General features: G+C 31.0%; 1 protein-coding gene across 2 annotated transcripts; it reads right to left on the reverse strand.

Annotated features, from left to right (window-relative positions):
- Nucleotides 1-1,243: 1,243 nt before the first annotated feature.
- LOC142331530 (protein lin-52 homolog) lies at nucleotides 1,244-22,430 on the reverse strand. Of its 2 annotated transcripts, XR_012758026.1 has the most exons (5): nucleotides 22,256-22,430; nucleotides 19,522-19,614; nucleotides 12,256-12,360; nucleotides 7,724-7,911; nucleotides 1,351-1,485 (listed from the first exon to the last, which is right to left on the reverse strand). XR_012758026.1 is itself a non-coding variant. In XM_075377513.1 (4 exons), exons 2-4 carry the CDS (start codon nucleotides 19,598-19,600, stop codon nucleotides 1,337-1,339), a joined length of 333 nt encoding a protein of 110 aa, XP_075233628.1. In that variant the 5' UTR covers nucleotides 19,601-19,614; nucleotides 22,256-22,430; the 3' UTR covers nucleotides 1,244-1,336. The 2 variants fall into 2 exon arrangements, 1 of the variants encoding a protein (XP_075233628.1); XM_075377513.1 differs by lacking the exon at nucleotides 7,724-7,911 and having other exon boundaries at nucleotides 1,244-1,485.
- Between the last annotated feature and the right edge of the window lie 769 nt (nucleotides 22,431-23,199).

Here is a 23,199-nt window from a genome sequence, read left to right on the forward strand (position 1 = left end):
AAGCTAAAGGTGAAGACCAAACAAAATCATCACCAAAGTAAATAGACTGATAAGCCCACTAAAAAATCAATCTTTAATTTATGATAGAATTTTAACAATGATTCAGATTTTCGTTAAAAAATGTGTGAAATATCTTTTGAAAACTTATTCTAGGTACAAATCCAAAATCCATACAAGCAAACCTGCAGGTAACAGCTAATTAATAATATAATTCTGCTGGAAATAAAGAGATACTTCGAAAGTACTCCAGTTGGTAAAAAATAATGTATACATATGTACATGTGAATGTGTATATTATTATTTTTTAAGTTCTATAAGATTTTGACTTCAATGGCTTTTGTTTTAATTAAGAATTCGTCCATTGCCTTGTTTGTTTAAGATTTCACATTAACATAAAACTGTTTAAAAAAAAGCAAGAAAAATGAATTTATTTTAAGAAAACAAATCACAATATAGAATTGAAACCTCAGAGCTATTTACCATCTTAAAATAACTAAACCAAGCCGCCCCTTCTAAATGAAAAAAAGTTTTTCACTTCAAGTAATTAAAATTCAATTAAATAAAATTATATTCAATTTTCATATTTACTGAAAATTCCAATTTTAATTTTTCCTTTCCCACACTTACTTTAAGGGAACCCACAGTTACTTTTAAATAATCAATTTTATTTTGAAATGTGTAAGCTATAAAAAAACTGGGGTATATAACCCAGATGCAGATTAATCAAATGAACCTTTAAAGTTTAAATTTCAAAACCCAGTTAAACATGGAATTTTGGCACTACAGAATAAATTTCTCATCCATTTTAAAATAAAAAATAATTAATTGGTTATTAGCCTCCTGCTGTTTCTGAATTTAATTAATAAATATTGTAATTTTCAATTTGAAAAATGTAATTTTAAGGAGGAAATACTTGAATTTATAAGAAAAATATACAAAAATAGAACATAAAGGATTTTTCTTAGAATTATTGTGTTGCACAAATAGAAATATGAAAATAGTAAATAAAACAACTCGCCTAAAATGTATAATAAAAAAATAAATGATTATAGAAAAGGTATATTGTACCAACGAAACATTCCAAATGGCCTTCTACGGTCACTAGGCACAAATATAACCTAGACAACACTAGCGCAGTCATAGCACAGGAATGTACTCATCCTGCCTGCATATTTATACCCCTAGCACCAAATCTATTAATCCATTTACTAAATTATGTAGATGTTATAATTAAAACAATAAATTCTGTACAGTTTTATAAAGTTTTATTTATCTTAAAATATTAAAAATACATAATATATAATACACCTATACACATAATAAATTATAATTGTAATTAATTTATACGCCTTCTTTTATTTGACAGAACATTGAGATATTTGCCTCTAGTAACTTCTTTAGATTCTTCAAGGCCCAATTTATATGCAACATCATGTAACTTTTTTATTTCAGCAATCAACGCTAAATGCGAGAGATTGCCTAATTCTGTAAAAAAAGGTTTAAACATTAGTATATAAGGTAATAAAAGGAGAAATATATATAAAATGAATTTATAAAAAAAATATAAAATTTATTATAATAAAGTATAAACAACTTGTCGAATTTTGCAGAAACCATAATATGATCTCAAAATCCACCTATTTTATGAGAAAACCAAACAAATTGAAGACTTGGAAACACCCAGATTGGAAAAAAGGAGAATGGCAACTGGATCATGTTTGCATGGACCGGAATTATCACAAGGAGATTTATAATGTAAAAGTCTTGAGAGGAACAGATACTGGATCGGACCATTACTTAATTAAAGTTAAAATAAAATTCACCCCGCATAAAAAGAAAAAATCCCAACCTAAAAACAAAAGAGCTTATGATCCACATAAATTAATAAACAATGCCATCTTTGAAGAAACAACAAAAAAAATCAAATTAACTAATAATTTAAAAGAACTGACATCCCAACTGAAAGAAATAGCTGAAGAACTAGCCCCTATAAACCCAAGAAAAAAACACCAATGGTGGAATGAAGAATGTGACAAAGCAGTCAAAGACCGACACCGGGCTTGGATCAACCACCAAACCCAGAAAACTGAAGAATCTAACCATGAATTCACCAAACAAAGGAAAATAACTCAGAAAATTATAAGAGGAACCAAACGACAAGCCCAAAAAAACTTGATTCAGCAAATAGAAGAAAGTTCCAAGAAAACTAATTTCCGAGACTATTATAAAATTTTTGGTCAGGCTCTTCAAAGATATGAACCACCCACCCTTATGCTGAGAGGAAAAAAAGGAAATATGGCCCACACCAATAAAGAAAATGCTGAAATTTTGGCAGAAACCTTCAATAGACTCCTCAACTGTGACGACCCCCCAGAGCTTTTTGAGATTGACACTGAAACTCCAGTTAAAACTTCACCAGTAAATATCAACCCGCCAACAATTCAAGAAGTTCTCGCAGCCTTAAATGAAATAAAAAACTACAAAGCAAGCGGAGAAGACCAGCTTTTCGCAGAACTCTGGAAACACTCATCAGTTTATTCAGTCAAAACTTCCCTACATGTATGCCTCGTGAAAATATGGAACAAAGAAAAACTTCCAGAACACTGGACCACAGCCCTCATCCATCCATTACATAAAAAAGGGGATAAAACTAATCCTGAAAACTACAGAGGCATATCTCTCCTGGATTGCACATACAAAATCCTGTCGAGAATCATATACAACCGATGCAAAGACCAACTTGAACTGGAACTTGGGGAATACCAAGGGGGATTTAGGCCATGGAGAGGTTGCCCGGAGCAAATAATATCCTTAAAACTTATGATGGACTTATATAAAAGACGGAAAAAACAACTAATAATCACCTTCGTCGACTTTAAAAGGGCCTATGATTGTATACACCGACCATCCATGCTGAATATTCTGAGAAACCTGGGCCTTCACCCTAAACTCGTAAACATGATAAAATTAACTTTAACCAATACCCAGTCCAGAGTGAAATTCAGAGGTGAACTCTCTCAACCCTTCTACATAAAAACTGGATTGAGGCAAGGAGACGGCCTCTCACCACTCCTTTTTAACTGCGCCCTTGAATTTGTCATGAGAAAATGGTATGAAATAAATCCCAAAAATATAAAAATGGGTACTAAGAAAAACTCCATCACACTAAATTGCCTAGGATTTGCAGATGACCTCGCTCTTTTAGCAAATAATATTCAAGAAGCCAAAACACAAATCATGAGCCTTCAAAACCTAGCACAAAAGATAGGGCTTCATATCTCTTTCGAAAAAACTGAACTAATGGCCATAGATCCTCTGGTAATAGAGCACATTACGGTAAACAATCAGAAAATTAAAATAGTAAAACAATTTAAATATCTAGGGGAAATAATAACTTATAATTTAAATGAAAAAGTGACATGGCAAAACAGGACAAATAAAATGATTAAATCCCAAAAATTAACTTGGTCAACATATAACAAAAAATGCCTTTCTGCTAAAACAAAACTTAAACATTATAAAACTGTAGTACAGCCAGAAGTCACCTACGGAAGCGAGACCCTTTTCAAAATCACTCAGAAAAACCGAATTGAAAAAATTCTGAAAATAGAGAGGAGAATTGTCAGAACGTGTATCAATAAAAAACACCAAAAAGAAGGCCAATGGTGGATTGTGCCAAATGAGGTGGTGTATCGAGAAATAGAGCCTGTTACTGATACTATGCGGAAAAAAAGAATCTCTTTCTTCGGTCATCTCATAAGGACACCGCAAACAAGACTGTCAAGAAATATCATTGAAAAGCTCTGGTTCCAAAAGCTAGAAGTAGGATGGATCAAAGAAATTAGAGAAGATATGAAAGAATTGGGAATTTCCCTGACTGACCTACAGAATAAAACTGGAAAAATTACAAAGCTAAAAGATAAAAGCATTAGATTTAAACAAAAGACAGACAAACGACAAAATACAACGAAGAGGGTGTTTACGGATGAAGAAAAGAAAGCAAGATCTGAACGGATGAAGAAATACTGGGCAGCTCGAAAGAGTAAAATAACACGCTTTTCTCAGAAAAGATCCAACTAAAATTGACTTAAGTGGTCCCATGTTGGCCGTAAAAGCATAATAATAATAATAATAATAATAATAATAATAAAAAAGTATAACAACATAATTCCATTTTATTCTAAAATAGTACTTATTAATTAAATTCGGTAAACAGCATTTATTCTAATTGTTACAATCAATAACAATATTTTACAGATTTAAAAATACATTATTTCATAGTCTTTGAAAAGTGTTAAGTTGGATCAGAAGTTTTTTATGTCTTTTTTTTTTGATGTGACAAATGAACATATATCTGTGTTACAAAGAACAATTAAATAATGAGTAAGGTATCATAAATTAAATAGAAACAAAACAACAGAATGTAATCTCATTTTAAGCAAGTACTACCTTCTACATCAACATAGAATGGTACAATCACACACCTAGAACAATTTCTGGAAGTTTTCTTTTGATTGGTACTTAAGAATCCATTGTTCCTTCATTAAAAAGATATAATTCTGTTTGTAATTTTACATAAGAAAAAATTGCAGGGAGAAAATCTGGAGAGGGAGATGATTGAGCACATACACAAAAGCTCCGGCATTACTGCTGCTGAGGCTAGCATTTGGCTAGGACAATGGTGAATCTCCCTTCTAAATGTTTCAGAACATGTGATAAATAAGCAATAAATCCTTTGCTGTCATAGAACAACATAACTACTGCCATTATCTTTAACCTTTTTTTTATTATTTTCAAATCATCAACTTTTCAAGCTTCTTTCTCTTAGTAATGATGTTCGCTATTTAGCTAGTCCCCTTATTGAACAGAATGAGGATATCATTTGTAAAGCTAAATATCACCTAGATTTCAGTGGCCTTAACAAGGTGAAAATCAACATAATATTTGGCTCGATAAAGAAGGCAACAGCAAACCACTTCATTTTCCTTAGAAAGATGGCTGTCATTTTCAGGAGTGTTCTGTAACTAATATCATCCACAACCGTTAAATAATGCCACTTAACAAACATATATTTCTGTACATCTGCTATATTTTATTGCATAATATATACTTAACCCCTTTTTGGTTCTGTATTTTCACTTAATGCTATCTTAACCTTTTTCTGTTTACTTTAATAACTTTATTTTAACTAATAACAGACCTAGTATTCATAACAATAAATGATAATTTTTCATACAAAACATATTTTATTATATTTGCAAAAACCTAATTAAACATTAAACGTGAGCATTATTAATGATCAATGATGTTTTCATATTACCCATAAATATCAATAAATTATATTTACACTGTAATTGAAATTATTGTCTTTAATACTAAAAGTTTTATTCTATCATGATTGTTTTTAATAGTTTTTTAGTGAATGAAATTTTAAAACATGGAGCTACACACAGCCCAGCAACGCACTCCGTATTCTGGTATCTTGGGTCTATGCTTTTTATTAAACACACTACACATCTTGAAGCATATATCTTCACAAATGTCATCTAAACTACCACTATCAGATTGTAACTGGTCTAAAATATCAAAATATTAATTTTTTGAAGTAGATGCCATCTCAAATACAAGAAAACATACATAAAGCTATTATAAAAAAATGTAAAACTACCAGTTCAGTTTACAAATATATAGTATTATACAAATTAATTTATAAAGGTATTCACAATATTCAATCACAAAACAACAGCTACAAAAATAAACAAAAAAGTCCAAAATAAACATGTAAAAATACTCATAAAATCACTCATGAACAAGATGTAAACAACGTACCATACATGCTGTATCAGCTGTTTTATAAACGATAAATGCCTTAGAATGCAACGGAAACTCTTTACTAGCGATATATACCATTGCGGAATAATGATGAACTACATTCAAAACTAATCGCCAGAATATTATGACACACAGAGCAAATTAGAATCAGACAAAAACACAACAATGGAAAATTCCAACAAAGGCCCTTTTCGTGCATATTGGCTACATCAAAATATTCTGTCATAGTCCGGTAAAGGGTTAAGAACCCCTTCCCTATGCAATTTTTTATATTATAAGTGATCAATGAATACAAAATTTAAAAATGTGCATAATAAGCCTGATAACAAAAGTTTTCATTCTCCATTATAATTACAGTTATTAAAAGTGTTTTCACTCCTTTATAAACATAATTATCTCTGTTTACAATTTAACAGATTCTTATGAAAGAAGTTCTGGGAGGTTTGTCTTTTCATGGACAAAAGGTACTATAATGACATGTACTATACTGTACTGCTAAGTGTGGTGCCACACTTAATGTAAACTTAAATAAAATAAATGTTGCTATCTTGTAAACAATACAAAAATCAGATATGAATGATGTTTATTCATTAATATACACTGATAACTGGCAAGAATTTAATTCATGACTCAAAACGTTGTTTTGGGCAATAGCAGTTCTAAACTTGAGTTCATTCTTGCCACTAAATGATTAATATAATGGAAAATAAGTGCACCATACTTAGCAATGAAGACATATTGTAATAATATTTATTATGTCAGTACAGTATTTTATTATAACACAAACTGTAAACTTCACAGAAGTTTGAATAGATAGAACAAACAGAACTGGTAGAAAATCTTGGATATCAGAGGTTATATTGCAGATGATGGATGACCATAGAAAGTATAATAAGAATGTTATTGATGAAGAAGGTAAGAACCTATTGACAATTAAGAAATATTATAAACAGGAAGTGAAAATTAGCAAAAGAAGAGTGGATTAAAACACAGCGTTCAGAAGTGGAAAGAGAAATGATCATTAGTAAGTTAGACAGAGCATACAAGAATGTTAAGGAGAATTTTGTGGTAGATAAGTTAAAATCTAATTGTGTTAAATAAAGATGGTACACCAATTTATAATAAAAAAGAAAAGGTTGATAGGCGGGTGGAATATACTGAAGAGTTGTATGGAGGAAATGAATTAAGAAACTGGTGTTATAGAGGAAGAAGAGGAAGTCCAAGAGGATGAAAAGGGAACCCGGTGGGTTTCCTTTTCTAGTGGTGAACGCATCTTTGCAAATCAACTGATTTCGAAGTCAAGAGTTCCAATGTTTAAGTCCTAGTAAAGGCAGTTACTTTTATACGGATTTGAATACTAGATCGTGGATACCGGTGTTCTTTGGTGGTTGGGTTTCAATTAACCACAAATCTCGGAAATGGTCGACCTGAGACTGTACAAGAATGCACTTCACTTACACTCATACATATCATTCTCTGAGGTAATACCTGACGGTGATTCCTGGAGGCTAATCAGGAAAGAAAAGAAAAAGAGGATAAAAGGGAGATACAATATTGAGATCTGAATTTAGCAGGGCATTAAAAGATCTGAATGGCAGAAAGGTTCCTGGAATAGGATACATGCAGAATATCCTGGACAGGATACCTGCAAAATTACTGCGCAGTGTAGGTGAGGAAGTGACATTTAGATTATACTGGGGAACAAAAAAGATTTGCTTTTGTCTCTGGAAGAAAAACTATGCTATTCTGATAGTATTTTTTCTCCTGAATTCAAATATGATATTGTTTTTCCCCCATTATGCAAGGTTTCCGAGAGACAGGCATTTATAATTTCAAACGTTTTAATACTTTCTGCATTCTTAACTAAACAATATTCAAACATTTAACTCACCTAGAAAATAAAAAATAACGATTTTCTGCCATATTATGCCTGTGTAGCATCCCTCTTGATGGTCCAACAATAATCGGCCAGCATATTAGGATTTCATTTGCCTTGATTCTTTTCCATAGGTGACATCTCCTGATGAAAGTGTTCCCTGTGCTCATCACTTACTGCGCCAAGATTTTCTGGGAAGAAATCTAGGTGCGAGTGCAGGAAATGGACTTTTAAGAACATATTACAACCCAAATTTTTATAAGATCATTTACAATATCACGGTAATTTTCCACCTTCAGATTTCCTAAAAAACTCAAGTAACATTTTGAATGCTTCCCAAACTGCTTTCTTCTCCAGTGGATTCAATAGTTCCTCAAACTTTTCATCAAGCATTAGTGATCGTATTTGTGAATGCACAAATATTCCTTCTTTAATTTTTGCAACACTTTTTAGGAAACTTCTGTTTTAAGTACATGAAACCAGGAGTATTGTCTTTGATGAAATTCTTCATTAATCCTAGTTTGAAATGTAACGGAAGTAGATACACATTTTTAGGGTTACACAATGGGTCGTTTCACATTTTTCTGTCCAGGAATGAGTGATTTGCATTTAGGCCATTCTTTTCTAATGAAATGTTTTTTTCTGTCCCTACTGGCCCATTCACACAAAAAACAACAGTACTTTGTGTAACCAAGCTGCAGACCAAGAATAAGTGCAATTACCTTCAAATCTCGACAAATATTCCATTCATACACTGCATGTTGAAGCTGTTCCAATATAAATTTAAAGTTTTCATATGTTCCTTTCATACTAGCAGAGTGAGCCACAGGTACTGATGGGAATTTATTGCCATTATGCAGAAGCACAGCTTTTAAATTAACTTTAGAGGAAAAATGAACAAGGGCTATTCTGTTGGGTTATGTTCATTACAAAGTGTCTCCATAAGAGAAGAAATGTCATTACAAAACGCTAAGCCAGTTTCTTCAGAAAATAGTCTTTAAATTCAGAATGACGATTACGCTAAGTACATATCTTTGTATTCTTTTGAAGAAGATTCCATCCTTTTAGTCGGGAAGCAAGCACTTCAGACTTTTTTTTGGATAACTTTAAATCTCATGAGTTTGTTAAGATTTTCTTGAGTCAATAAATGAGGCTCAGATGAAGTGTTTTGTTCAAAGTTGTTATCACCAGAATTTGTTTTTACTTCCATCAGACCCTGAGGTCTCTTCATCTAATGACACATGTTCTGAAGGCTAGGCTACCACAAATTTTGTGCAAGATGCCAAAAATGCTTACAGATCACCATAAAGAACAACAAATGGGGGCAGCTATGACGTTTTTGGAGGCTTACCACAGTCATGGAGATGCACTACTGAATCGAATCATAACCTGGGACGAAACCTGGGTGAAACGTGTGAATTGCGAGACAAAATTACAGTCCATGGAGTGTTCTTCTTATTGATCTTCTCGAGCGTGGTGCAACAATAAACTCTGAGCGGTAACTGCCAAGCATTGCAAAACCTTAGGAGAGCTGTCCAAAACAAGCGCCGAGGAAAATTGTCATCCAAAATTTTGCTTTTGCATGACAATGTCCGACCTCACACAGCAAACCGAACGCAAGAACTCTTGAACTCATTCAACTGGGAAGTTTTTCCTCATCCCCCCTACAGTCCAGATCTTGCTGCAAGTGATTTTCACTTGTTCCTGAAAATGAAGACCTGGCTAGCAACACAACGTTTTGACGACAATGAGGAGCTCCAAGTACGCGTCACTGAGTGGTTGAGATCACAGGCGGCAGAATTCTATGACACAGGAATTTCAAAGCTTGTCCACCGCTATGATAAGTGCCTGAATTTGTATGGTGATTATGTTGAAAAGTAGTATTTTAGTCCCTCTTTCACATGTATATAATAAAAAGTTTTTCTTGTACTTGGTTTTTTAAAATTCCAAAACGTTCCTTACTTTCTGAATAGCCCTCGTACAAACTGATGTGTAATATTTACGAAAAAGGGGAAGTTCCATCAGACTTCAAAAAGAGTGTTATTGTCATGATACCAAAGAAAGCAGGGACAGATAAATGTGAAGAATACAAAACAATTAGCTTAACTACTCGTGCATCAAAAATTAGAATTGATGTAACAATGCTGTGTTTATTGGTACATTCTTCCAGTGCTGGAGAAACCGATAACCTATATTTTTTTAAGAACAGATAATTTGAGACCTAATGCTTTGGATCAATAACACTGTATTCCAACGTAACCTAAAAAAAAATCCCAATTCGAAAATAAAATATATTTTTACTCATAACTTCAATACCAGTGAACCAATTTTTATTTTACCTGTACCAAATTACTTGTCATTCAAAGACCTTTCTAATGTCATGTCACAAGCAACATCATCTCATTTTTAAAAAAATTAAACATCTCATTTAAAATTAAATTTAAAAAGTTTTCAACCCTTGAAAATTTAGAAATAATTATAGGGTGAAATTTTGTGTTTGTAATTTTAAAAATAATTTTCACAGTTTTAAGCCACAGATTATGATTATTTCAAATTGCTTAAGAAGTTGTATCACATAATTTTAGGTTGTTTTTGATGGACTGAAATTAAAAAAAAGTACTACTCCAACTGGTTTTTTTCACCTTCCGAATAAAGGGATAAGCAGATTTTAATTTTCTTTTCAGCAAAATTCATTCTTTTCTTCGGGTTGTCAATTAACGCAATTAAATGGTACCATTGCCATTTAAGATCTTTGAGTTGGGGTAAGTGTAACAAAGAGATTGAATAACAAAGGGAAGGGGTTCACCCCTTTGAAAATAATTTTAAAAAAGTTCTCCTGACAATGGTTTACATGCCTGCAAACAGAAATACAATGGGACTGATAACTGCTGATTAATAGATGTAACTTTTCAAATGATCATCTGGTATATATTCATTTGAACCATATTTCAGGGCTTCTACAACCACTAACCTTATTAGACCTAATCTGCCTATAATTGCACAAACAGTTTTACATCTCGCAGAAAGACTGCATCAAAGTTATCCTGACTGTGATTTTCATATGTTCATGGATCAGTATTATTCTGGTATGCAGTTGGCTCTTGAACTGAGGAAAATTAAAATGCATTTCACTGGAACAGTAATGGGCAATTGAAAAGGATTACCAGTTCAAATGAATAAAAACATTATTTTAAACTGAAAGTTCATAAGACAAAAGCTTACAGACATGTTCATATTCTTGCTTTAGCATGGAGATAAAATAAATGTTCTCATGCTTAGTTCCTATTACAATAATGAAACAAGGATTGTACCTAAAAAACAAAAAGAGGTGTGGTTGAGATTGTAAAAGCCATTGGTGATAAGCGAATTTAATAAATGCATGGGAGGGGTAGATATTGCTGATCACTATATATATATATATATATATATATATATATATAGCAAGCTATAATTTTACAAGAGTCTTTGAAATGGCGGCAAAAATTTTCTTCTGGTTCTTTGAAGTGTCTTTTGTAAACAGCTTTCATTTATATATGCATCAGCAAAATATGGGAAAACTTGTAATAGCCCACAAAAGATTCAGAGAAATATTGATAGAACAACTAGTTGGAGATTTCTGAGCACCAGTTAGCAAACTTGGACGTTTGTCAACATTAAATAAAGAAGACTGGCCCAACCAAAAGCAACATTTCATATACAAGAATGAAAAAAAATTCAAATAAGGACTATGCAGTTTGCAGTAATAGGAAAGTACCAGGTGGAAGAAGGGAAACATATTTTTTCTGTAAGACATGCACAAGGAAGTCAAGTTTACATCCAGAAGACTGCATCAGGCGGTATCACAACTTGAAAAATTATATTAGGTAAATTATATTATATTATATTAGGAGAGTGGATATATGATTACTTAGTTATAAATGCATTTTTAATTAAATAAAAATTTTTCATGCTGCATAATGACTGAAATGTTTAAATACACATAATATAAACTACATGTGGACAGGACAGCATGGTCTACATATTCCCACATGGAAAAGGTTAATCTATACACATGTATTCCATAACTTATTTTGTATTCTATAGTACAAGTAGTAGTAGTATTTGTAGTATATAATCATAAAATGTAAATATTTATATCTGTGACAATAATAATCGTTTCCTAAAACATAAACTGTATGTAAGAAATGAAAACTGGTTAATGTTGTAATAAAATGCGAGTAAATAAATTACTTTAATGTAAAAGAATTTGTATTATTTTATGCTCCCCGTTGTAGTCACTGTTGATGACTGTCAATGTGTAATTATACATAATAATATATAGATATTCATGCCCACTTCAATATATGTAGACATAAAAAACTGTTATAAATACAAAAAAAAAATCAAAAAAATATATCAAGAGGCTATTCTAATATTAAAATTACATATAGCAACAAAATGTTTAGAAATTAAAAAAAACATTGGGCACAAATGGATAAAATTCTAGCATTTACAACATTAATGAAAAAAGTTATTTTTTTTGTTATAATAATCATAACATAACTTACGTATCATAAGGTTGTAATCTTCATGATCCAATGGATCATTCCAATGCTTTGGTAGAGGATTTGTCGATAATGCATTTAAATGCATAAAATCAGATAAGCCTGGAACTAAACCCAAAAAAACCAGTCTGTAATAATTACTTTAATATTGTAATGATAAATTTAATAACATGCATGTTACAAAAACTGTATTTTTACTAATATTCAAAAGAATACTGGCATAACTTATTCAATCAACCAATAGATAATTATGAATAATAAAAAACAAAAATGAACAATTCTAAAAGATATCTATAGGGATGTATTACATTCACTATTATTATGTATTATGCAATATGATTTTTACATGTAAAAACTTGATAGCTGATCATGGAACGATGATAATACATCGTTCATTACTTGGTATAACATTTTATAACTAATGATAAATCCCCTGATTTAAGATTATTATACAAATTGATAAGTTTATGTTAAGCTTGCTATTTTAGTGTACTGTTCACTGTTGACTTTTTGTTAACAATTTCACTGCCACAATGATTTTTCACTGGCCATGAGATTCAGATAATATTTCCCAATATTCAGTTCTTAATCAGTCGATAATATTGCATTTAATTAATAATTTTCATGAGACTGGGAGTGTATATGATCAGAAAAGCACCGGTCAACCACCACTGTTAACTGTAGAAGTCCTGGAGGATGTGAAAGTACATTTGACTCACACACCCAGAAAATCGATCAAAAAAGTTATCTTCACAGGATGAACTTTCACTATCTACATCCTTCAGGACTACAAAAGACTATAAAAGATTACAATTGCATGCTTATCGCATCGGTGTCATTCAAGACCTAAAAAAAGCAAATCATGGAAAACGTTTACAGTATTGTCATTGGTTTCGTACTCTTGTTGATGATAACAGTATTGAAATTTTGGATCGTGTTTATTTCAGCAATGAGGCATGGATTCACTTGAGTGAAACCATGCCTCCAACCATGGGAGTGGAGGCATGGCCATGTTTTGGCATTAACAGCCAAAACTGCCAAATATGGAGCGTTGAAAATCCTCACACGTTTCATTCAACTACCATTATACACACGTAAAATTGGTGTTTGGTGTGTGATCTCCCAGTGTCATGTAATAGGGCTTTTATTTTTTGAAAAAATTGTAAATGGTGAGGTTCATCACAACTTAATCAAACAGTTTACTGCCACATTAAATTTACACGAATGAGAATGTTGGTTTCAACAGGGAACCAATGAGTCATACGGTTAATGAAATGCTGGATGTGTTACAGAAATTTTATGGCTGTCGTTTGATATCAAAAGGGTTGTGGCCTCCAAGATCCCCAGATCTTACACCAGTAGACGTTTTCTTTTATGGGTATTTAAATACTGTAGTTTTTAAAAGCAATCCTCACACACTTGACAAATTAAAGGCTAATATTGAAAGTGAGATTTCAAACATTACTAAGCAAAAATTATGAAAGTGACTGCAAATGTTATGAAACATGTAAAAACCTGTATTAGGATCACAGAAAATCATTTTGAACATCTACTCTAATACATGTAAGAATATTATATAAATATTTTATTAAAATTAATATTTTTGTAGTAAATTCACATGATCAAACAAAAGGGTTGTGACCTTTTTGAAACAACCATTAAAATAAAAATTTTTGTTATAAAAATATATTAGAAAATGGGCATTTTTCTTTCAATTTTATTTGTTTATAATAATTGTAATTACCTAGCCTATTGTAATATATTTTATTCTTTCACATATCCTAATTTTTGATGTATTTTTTATATACAGTAGTTTATTAATTTGATAAAAATATCTTAACATTTTTCTCTTAATAACATTGAAAACATAATTTTTGTTTCCAAACATGCGATACACGATTTTAATCTGTTTTTTTATGCTGAAAATGAATATGAACTCAGAATCTTTCTATCACCCACCATTTTTGAATAATTTTTTTATTTTAATTATAGGATTTTTTTCATTTTCAACATATACAGAGTGATTCAAAGAAACGGGAAATTTTGAAAGTTGTGTTGGTAGTCATGGGCAATTGGTATCACTTGATAAGTGGCGCCAGCCTCTCTAACCTAACCTGCCATTTAGTTGTCATGGATCCTTGGAGTGGTGCGCAACGTGCATTTGCTATCAAAGCGTTTTACAAAAACAATGACAGTGTGGAGGGAGCGCGTAGAGAATTTCGCCATCATTTTAATCTGGGACGGCACGACCGTGTTCCATCAGTACATGAAATTAAATCATGGCTATCTAATTTTGAGGAAACTGGTTCGGCAATGAAAAAGAAACCTCCAGGCCGTAAGTGAACCATCCGTACACCACAGAATGTTCGAGCTTTACAAGATGCTGTCACACGAAGTCCACATCGGTCAATCCGTCGTCTCTCAGCATCTTTACAATTGCATAGTTCAAATGTTCGAAGAATGTTAGTGAAGGACTTGCAATACCATCCATACAAGTTGCAGATCGTCCAGGTACTGTAACCGAACGATGCAGTTGTGCGAGAGCAATTCTGTAATGTAATGCTTCAGAAGATAAATAATAACGAAGAGTTTGTTCACGAACTCTGGATGTCAGACGAAGCGCATTTCCACCTCAGTGGATCTGTTAACAAGCAAAATTTTAGATACTGGGCACAAGAAAATCCTATGCAGCTACACCAGCATCCGTTGCACAGCCAGAAAGTGATAGTGTGGTGTGCTATGTCATCTTACGGTGTGGTGTTATAGGCCCTTATTTTTTTTAGGATGACAACGGTCTTGCGATTACAGTGATGTCGGCTCATTACGTAGCCATGCTTGAAACCTTTGTTGTAGAACAAAAGAGATTTCCACCAATTCTTAACACAGCCTGGTTTCAACAAGACAGAGCAACGTCACATACTGCACGAATATCGATGGCAGCTGTACGCCGATTGTTTGGACGTGTCATTTCATGAAATGGTGACATTAGATGGCCTCCCAGATCCTCTGATCTCTCAGCTTGCAATTACTTTTTGTGGGGTCACCTTAAAAGCAAAGTGTTCCACAGTAGACCGGCTACAACGGAAGAACTGAAGGCAAAGATCCGAGAAGCAATTGCGGAAATTCCATTTGAGATGTTACGTCAAATCATGAACAATTTAACGAAGAGACTTCGTGAGTGTTTACATAGAAGAGGAGGTCACCTGCAAGATGTCATCGTTAAAAAATAAACTAAAATGTATGTATCCTAAAATGGCAACATTTGTACAATTACATGAAATAAAATTCATTCTCAAAAAATATTTTTCATCAACGTTATTTAATTTTTAAAATTGCCCGTTTCTTTGAATCACCCTGCATTTAGCATTTTAAGCTCCTATATTTTATTTTGTTGGCTCATTATTTATTCTTTAACTTTGTTAACAATTTGTAAGCTATAAATAAACAAAACTTGGCAATCAACAAAGAATTAAATCTTATCATAGTCACATATTATGACATCATATCTAATACTGAAGAGTGAGCCTTCATGGACAAGAATAATCATGTCTGTGCAGGTGAAAACACGTAGCTGAAAACACAGTTGTGTTGTTTATATTAAGCACTGGATTTAGGAATGAATTAATTTTGTTCAGTCTTATTGATGTCTTAAGTTTGTTAACAGTGTAGTGTCATAATTGCCTTGAAATTGTGTAAATGATGTGGATGCCTTTTGTTATGTATGTGGTGAGTTTACCGTAAAATCAGATAGAAAATTATTACACCTTTAATTAAAAAAAGAATATCATTTGTATTTTCAGTTTAAAATTGGTGATCAGGATAAGACATGGGCTCCTCATATAGTATGCACTAACTGTTCTGTATATTTAAGAGGATGGCTGAAAGGCACACGGAAGGCTTTGCTATTTGGTGTACCTATGGTTTGGCATGAACCAAAAGATCATGTAACTGATTGTTACTTTTGTTTAACAAGTGTGTTTGTAATTTCTAAAAAATCTAAACATACTGTAAAATATCCTCCTCTGCAATCAAGCCAGTACCTCACAGAGAAATTACTCCAGTTCCTGAGCCAACTGTGAATGTATGTTTCGAAAGCAGTGATGAAGGATCAGCACTGAAGAAGACAATAATGATTTTGAATTATCTTTCAATAAGCCACATCTTACATCACAAGGTTAATTGTGATGTAAGGCTTGGTTAGGGATTTAAATTTATCAAAAAATCAAGCTGACCTGTTAGGATCAAGACTGCAAGATTGAAATTTATTTTTAAAAAATACAAAAATTTTGGGCTTTCAAAGCTGACAAAAAGAACTTTCTCAGTACTTTATTGATGAAAATAATTTGATTTATTGCACAAATATTGATGAGCTTATGTTGGCACTTAGGACAACTTCATAAACCTGAGGTCTGATGCCTTTTCATAGATTCATCCTAGTAAAAGTGATTCTATTACAACAATGGTAACAAATATCCTTCGATACCAATCGCTTTTGGTGTTAATTTGTAAGAGACATATGATGTGATGAAAGACATTCTTGAAAAGATAAATTATAAAAAACATAGCTGGAACGTATGTGGTTATTTGGAAGTTATAGTTATTTTGTTAGGCATGCAGTTAGGCTATACTAAGTAAATGTTTTCTTTGCAAACATTTCCTTTCTTACCAAAATATATTACCAAAGAGTAAAAGAAACAAGACAACTTAACTCCAAATGGGAAAAAAATGTTATTCATGAGCCCTTAGTTTTCAACTAAGGACTTAGTTGACTTTCCCATTAATATTTTCATATTAATGGGAAAGGTTGCTCTGACCCATTTAGCTGTCATATTAAACCGGTTAAGAAATCTCTTTGACACTTTCAACAAGCAATCCAAATTTAAAATTAATTACAGTCACTGTGTACAAAATGCTTAAAGAAAATACAAAAACCACAAGATGATGCAGAAAGCGAACCGGAATGTCAACTGGGATATATATGAGCCTCAATGTGTTATAATCAAATCTGTGAATAAAGCTTGTTCAGTACTTGGCAGTTCCCCCGTTAAGGTTCAAAAATTATCGAGCAGCGCTGAAGAACCAATTTTAAAAAATAAAGTTACAAAAATATCCAAGTCAGTTACCAGTAAATTAAACGATTCCTTTGATTTAAATATTTCTATAGAAGAAACCAGTTTAGTACCACAAAATTATGCTGATTTAGGGAGGAATATGAAGAACTAATGATTAAAATAAAGGATAAAATGAAAACAGTTACATCAACCCAGGAAAAAAATTAATATTTTAAATTTATAACCAAGCAGCTGGAACATTAAAAAAATTCAAAATGAGATTAGTGTTAGTCAGTATTTAGCCCATCAATCCAAATAATTAATTAAATAATTTGTGGAATTTTACCACAAATCAGCAAAAAGAAACCCAGTCAAATAATTGAAGAAGATGTTATTAAATGTGTACAAGATTTTTACCAGAATGATGAGCACAGCCAAATGATACCAAGCAAGAAGGCTTGTGTCTCTGTAAGACAAGCTGACAGGAATAAAACTGATATTCAAAAATGGCTTATCTTATGTAACTTAAAAAAACTGTAAACAGCCTTCAAAGAAAGACATAATTTAAAAATTGGTCTTTCAAAATTTGCTGGTTTACGACCTAAATTTTTTGTTCTGGCTGGGGGTGGTCACATACTGGTGTGTATGTGTGCACACGTGTATGTGTGCGTTAGTATCGGTACAGAAGGACATTAGTGTTTCTGATCGCTTTATAGGTTTATCAAAGCCAAAATGTAAAAATTATGCCTGCTGCATATAGGATGGCAAGTGGTGGTTAGGCAAAATCATTGAAGTCAAAATACATGAAAATGATGAGGAATGTCGAATACACTTTTTCCATCCACAGTGTCCTGGTACTTCATTCAGGAAAACATTGAGGGATAATCAAACATGGGTTTGACTGGAAAATATATTTGCTTACAGAGATTTTTCCATCAACTACTGGAAGAGGACATCATATCACACCAAAGATGAATGAGGACTTATCAGTTCTTCTCAGTAAAAAAATAGCAGGAGCAATAAGTTATGTTCGTTAAGTTTGTGATCAAAAAGTGCAAGATTTATTCATAACTTCCATTAGCAGGAGTAAAATATGGTAAAAGTGAATTGAACAACTTGTTAATGTATTTTAATTGTTTATTATTTTGTAATTATTATTTAACATTCTGTAATTAATTATCCATTATCATTTTATAATTGACTGTTTATTAATTATCAATTTATTCATTCTAATGAGTTTAGTTGTAATTTTTATAATCTGAAAAAATACATAACATCGGTATTTTTGGGTACGTTGTTTACAGTTAGAAGGAATGGTGTTTTTAGTGGTATTGTTGACTTCATTATTTGTCTATCCCTTTGAGTAATAAAGTAATTTTATATGGTTTTAAAGTACATAAAAAGTAATTACTGCTGTAAAAATTTCAGATATTTGCCACTGGCAAATGTGGTTTATGAACCACAAAAATGAGACATTTTCAAAATCTTACAATTTGGCAACCATTTTTTTAATGAAGGACACTAGGTAACAGTCAAATTTTTTTTTTTAATAAGTACTACTAGTACCTAATAGATAAAAGGTAAAAAATAGCCTTGTTAACCTAAGCCCTTCATAATTTATTTTGGGCCCAAAGTTTGAAAAAACAAAGATGTAACTTCAGTAAACATTACAAGATTTGGTTATGTAACAAAATGAATTTTGAGTACACTACTACAAAGTTCCATCTTTACACTTTTCAAAAACCCCTTTTGACCCTCTGTACAATATAAAATAAGAATGCTACAGCTCATGGAAAAAGTGATGAAAATGGCTGTTTTTACCTGTTGGCAAGTTAGAAAATATCACTCAAGTAAAAATTGTTTTTTTAAATATAAAGGAATATTTTTTGGCCATTACAAGGTGGGTAGTTATCATATACCAAATATCATCAAAATCAAAAGTAGTGATGCACTGATAATTTGTTGAATTAAAATGGAATACCCCTCTTTCAATAAACAAGTTTTTATAATTTACTAAAATACATAGTCAGTTAAATGGTTAATTTATGGTCAGTTTTTCTTCAAATCTTTAATATTGTACTTATATTCTCATTCTCAAAAAATTGGTAAAAATAAATTAAAAAAATTACGGTTATTCAGGTTATACTTAAAACATTAATATAGTTATTTAACAAATAATACTGTAAAAAAGAAAAATATTAAATTCAAGATAACGAACTCTGCTCAGGCCACAATTCGGGCGATGTACGATCCAGCTTCTCCAGGCTGAGAAGACTTTCATCCAATGACACTGTCATAGTCTGCTCTCACCCTAAAATGAAGGAAAAATTGAATTAACAGTAAAAAAATGAATTATTAGAAACTAACAGAATAAACTAAATGACACAAAAATTATCAGAATTCATTAAAATATATCTATAGTGTATCTATATTTTTAAGCAGCTCTAAAAATAAAATAAGTGTTCACAAATTTTGACTCGTACTTATAATTTAATTCAAAAAATCGAAAAAGAAATTTTCAATGTAAATTAATATAAAATTTCTGCTCTGCTGATCATGGTGTAGTAGTGATTCTCAGCCTTTCATCTGTAGGTCCCAGGTTTGAATCCTGGTCAGGTGTAGCATTTTTCATACACTATAAAATTTCATTTCCATATTCTTACGTACAAACTTCTCATAACCTTCTATGGTGAATTTAAACAAAAAAAAAGTCAATTCCTGAAACAGTTGTTTCTTTAGTAAAACAGTGAAAATGTTTGAAAATATTTTAAAAAATAATAATCATTATTCTTGTAATAATTACTTTTTTGTAATTTCAATTTCAAAAACTCAGTAATTTTTTAAACCCTATTTTATTGAAAATTTTAGTTTAGACTGTGGGTAATAAACCATTATCAACATAATAAACTGATGAAAGGTAGCACAGCTGGAAAATAATAATGCAACTCTGCCAACATTTATTGTAAAGTCCCAGCATCTGTGACTTTCATATGAAACATTCTGGGTTTGAATTCCAGCCATGCTTGGCATCTTACACATATTAAAAAAAAAAAAATTGCTAACTGTAATTGGACATAATACATTTACTTTATGAATAAATAACTTATCAAAAATAAATCAGATTAATTTTTGTCCATATTCCTAAGTTGATGGATTTCACAATTTCTTTCTATTCTGCACCAATCTCTTAGCTTCAATATACCTCCTTACTCCATATATAGTTTTTCTTCCTTTACTACTTTTTACGTTTCATACTTCTCTCTAGAACCAGATTCACTAAGCCGAGATAACCTTAATTTGTGCTCCAACAACCAAAAATTTACCATAAATTTTTTTAAATTTATTTTATTTTAAAAACCTCTTTACTATATCAACCAATAGTAACTTTCAAAATTTTCATGAAATGCATTTTTATTGTTTCCTTGTTTTTCTGTTTCATCCCATATAGTTGTTCACATATCATAATAATAAAGTCCTATACTCCTTACAAATACTTGAACAAACTGAGGCATGTAAATGTTGCATTATTTTTTTATCTTCATTCTCTATACTACAGTTCTAGTTTTATTAAAATCTAAAATATTTAATATCATTCTACATTTTAAAATATTGTATCAATATTTATAGATGTCACATAATCTACAGTTTTTCTTCAACCTGGCTTCTGAAATTTTTATAATGTGCTTCTAATGTTACCATGCTTTTCCTAGAACTGAATTCATCTTTATCTCGTATAGCTTCCATATCTTGTACAATTCTTCTATTATTTTAGTTAATAAAATACACAAAATATAACTGCTTAAAATTCATGTGCTTATAATCATTGCCTGCAAAAGATTCGTACTTCCACATAAAGTAGGTTAAGTTACTCTAAATAAACAGTACTCTAGTTTGAAACCGAACAAAATCTCAAAAACTGGACAAATATATTTCTCTTTAAAAACAATAAATGAATTTGATTAAACAACAAATATAATTCAGCTGTGATAACCAATCAAACATTTTAAAATAAAATCTACAACAGATGACATAACCTTAACTATCCCTTAAAAATTAAAACAGGAGTGAGCAGAACAAAAAACCAATTGATTAAATTTAAAAAATGTAACAATCAGATAAAATATAGTACTTACATGAAAAAATGTTATTCCATCATGAAGCTATTGATTTAGCATCAAAAACCCAGTAAATCACCACCATATATCAGATTTCAAATGATCTTAAAACATACATACATACATACACACAGTCTTGAAACACATATGATTTATTTTTACAATACCTTAATCCAAAACTAAACCAAATGTAGGAGATACAATTCAGATAAGTTTCAAAAATACAATCAATCACATTTTTAATAACTATGATTAAAAACCAAACAACATTATTCACATTCTAAAATAAGACAAACTGAGGGATATGGGTAATTTGTTTAAATGAAATGATAGAGTTTGGGTCAAATAGGAAAAAAACAATATAAATGTTATATATAATCAGCAACTCCAAGTTTTTAAAGCAAAGTTATCTGTCTATGAAAACGATATAATACTTCAGGTATAAACAAATATACAATTAAATAGCCAACATGAAATTTAAAAACCATATAACTTAATATTCACAAAAACGGGTAAATATAACGTCATGAAATGAAAAAATTGTTCAACTACATCGGCAGGCATTTTATAAATTTGCTATAATGAACTGAAAATACGTTTACTGAAAATTTAAATTGTAATTTGTTAATCCTACAGTAATGTCCTACTTATTGATATCAATCCTACAGATTAATATTACAACACAATTTTGTGCTATAACAAATAGCCAATACACAAATCGTAATTTTTTTTAGATGTGACTGCGTTAAAAAACTACCTCCTACATGGTGGCAACGTCTAGTCTCGCAACAAAAAGAAAACATTTTATATAACAAAGTAAAATTACACTACACCTACCTCGATAACTGCAACACACTTTGGTGATGCAGTACAATATAGCGTTCCTGTTTTCAAAACCATACAAACGAAAAATCTTTCATAATACAAAAGATATGCGGTTAGTCGGAAAAACGGTTACAAATTACAAACGGCTTCCATTCAAGATTTCAAGAGATGAAAACAAATGCACAGTAAAAACGGAGATACCCGAATATACACGACAAACAACGAAGTTTCAAATAAGACGCCATTACAATAAACCGCTAGATTAAAAATTGGATTTTTTCATTCAAAAAAAAATTCAAGTGAATCATATCAGATAATACTTCCTAAATGTTTTCAGTAGAATTGTTAAAAATAAAAAAAAACATTGATACTAGGCAGACCTCTTAAGCCTCTATTTTAATTAATCTTTATAGTAACAAAATTACAACTTGCTTTCCGTAGTAAACCTTTTCTAGGTTGTGTAATAAGTATATTTTTTCATATTTACAAGTAGATCACAAATATTTAAAATTTTTATATTATTATAAAGGAAAGATATTTAACGATTTTTCTTAGTACATAATTTTATCTTTTTTTTTTTACAATTTTTTTCTGAGTTGTCCAAATTAAAGGTTATGTTTTATAAATTTCTACAAAAATAGCAAAAGGAAATAATACAACCTATAATAAAAAAGTATTGACAATATACGAAGGTGAAATTATAGCTCTTAAAATAATTGTCTTTGACATGCCCAACATTCATACAAGAAAATGCATTTTCATTTCAATTAATCTTTAACCTGATCATGTGAATGTCGCTAAAAAAAAATGGTGATAATTTTTATAGTCCATTTGATTAGAAATAGATGTAAAAGTGTCCTGACTTGTGTTTTATTTTTGTAAAAAATTTATTCTAATAAATAAGTATACACACATGCACATGCACTCGCAATATATATATATATATATATTTATAT

Source organism: Lycorma delicatula, chromosome 10 (genome assembly GCF_047948215.1).
Source record: "Lycorma delicatula isolate Av1 chromosome 10, ASM4794821v1, whole genome shotgun sequence".
Lineage (NCBI taxonomy): Eukaryota > Metazoa > Arthropoda > Insecta > Hemiptera > Fulgoridae > Lycorma > Lycorma delicatula.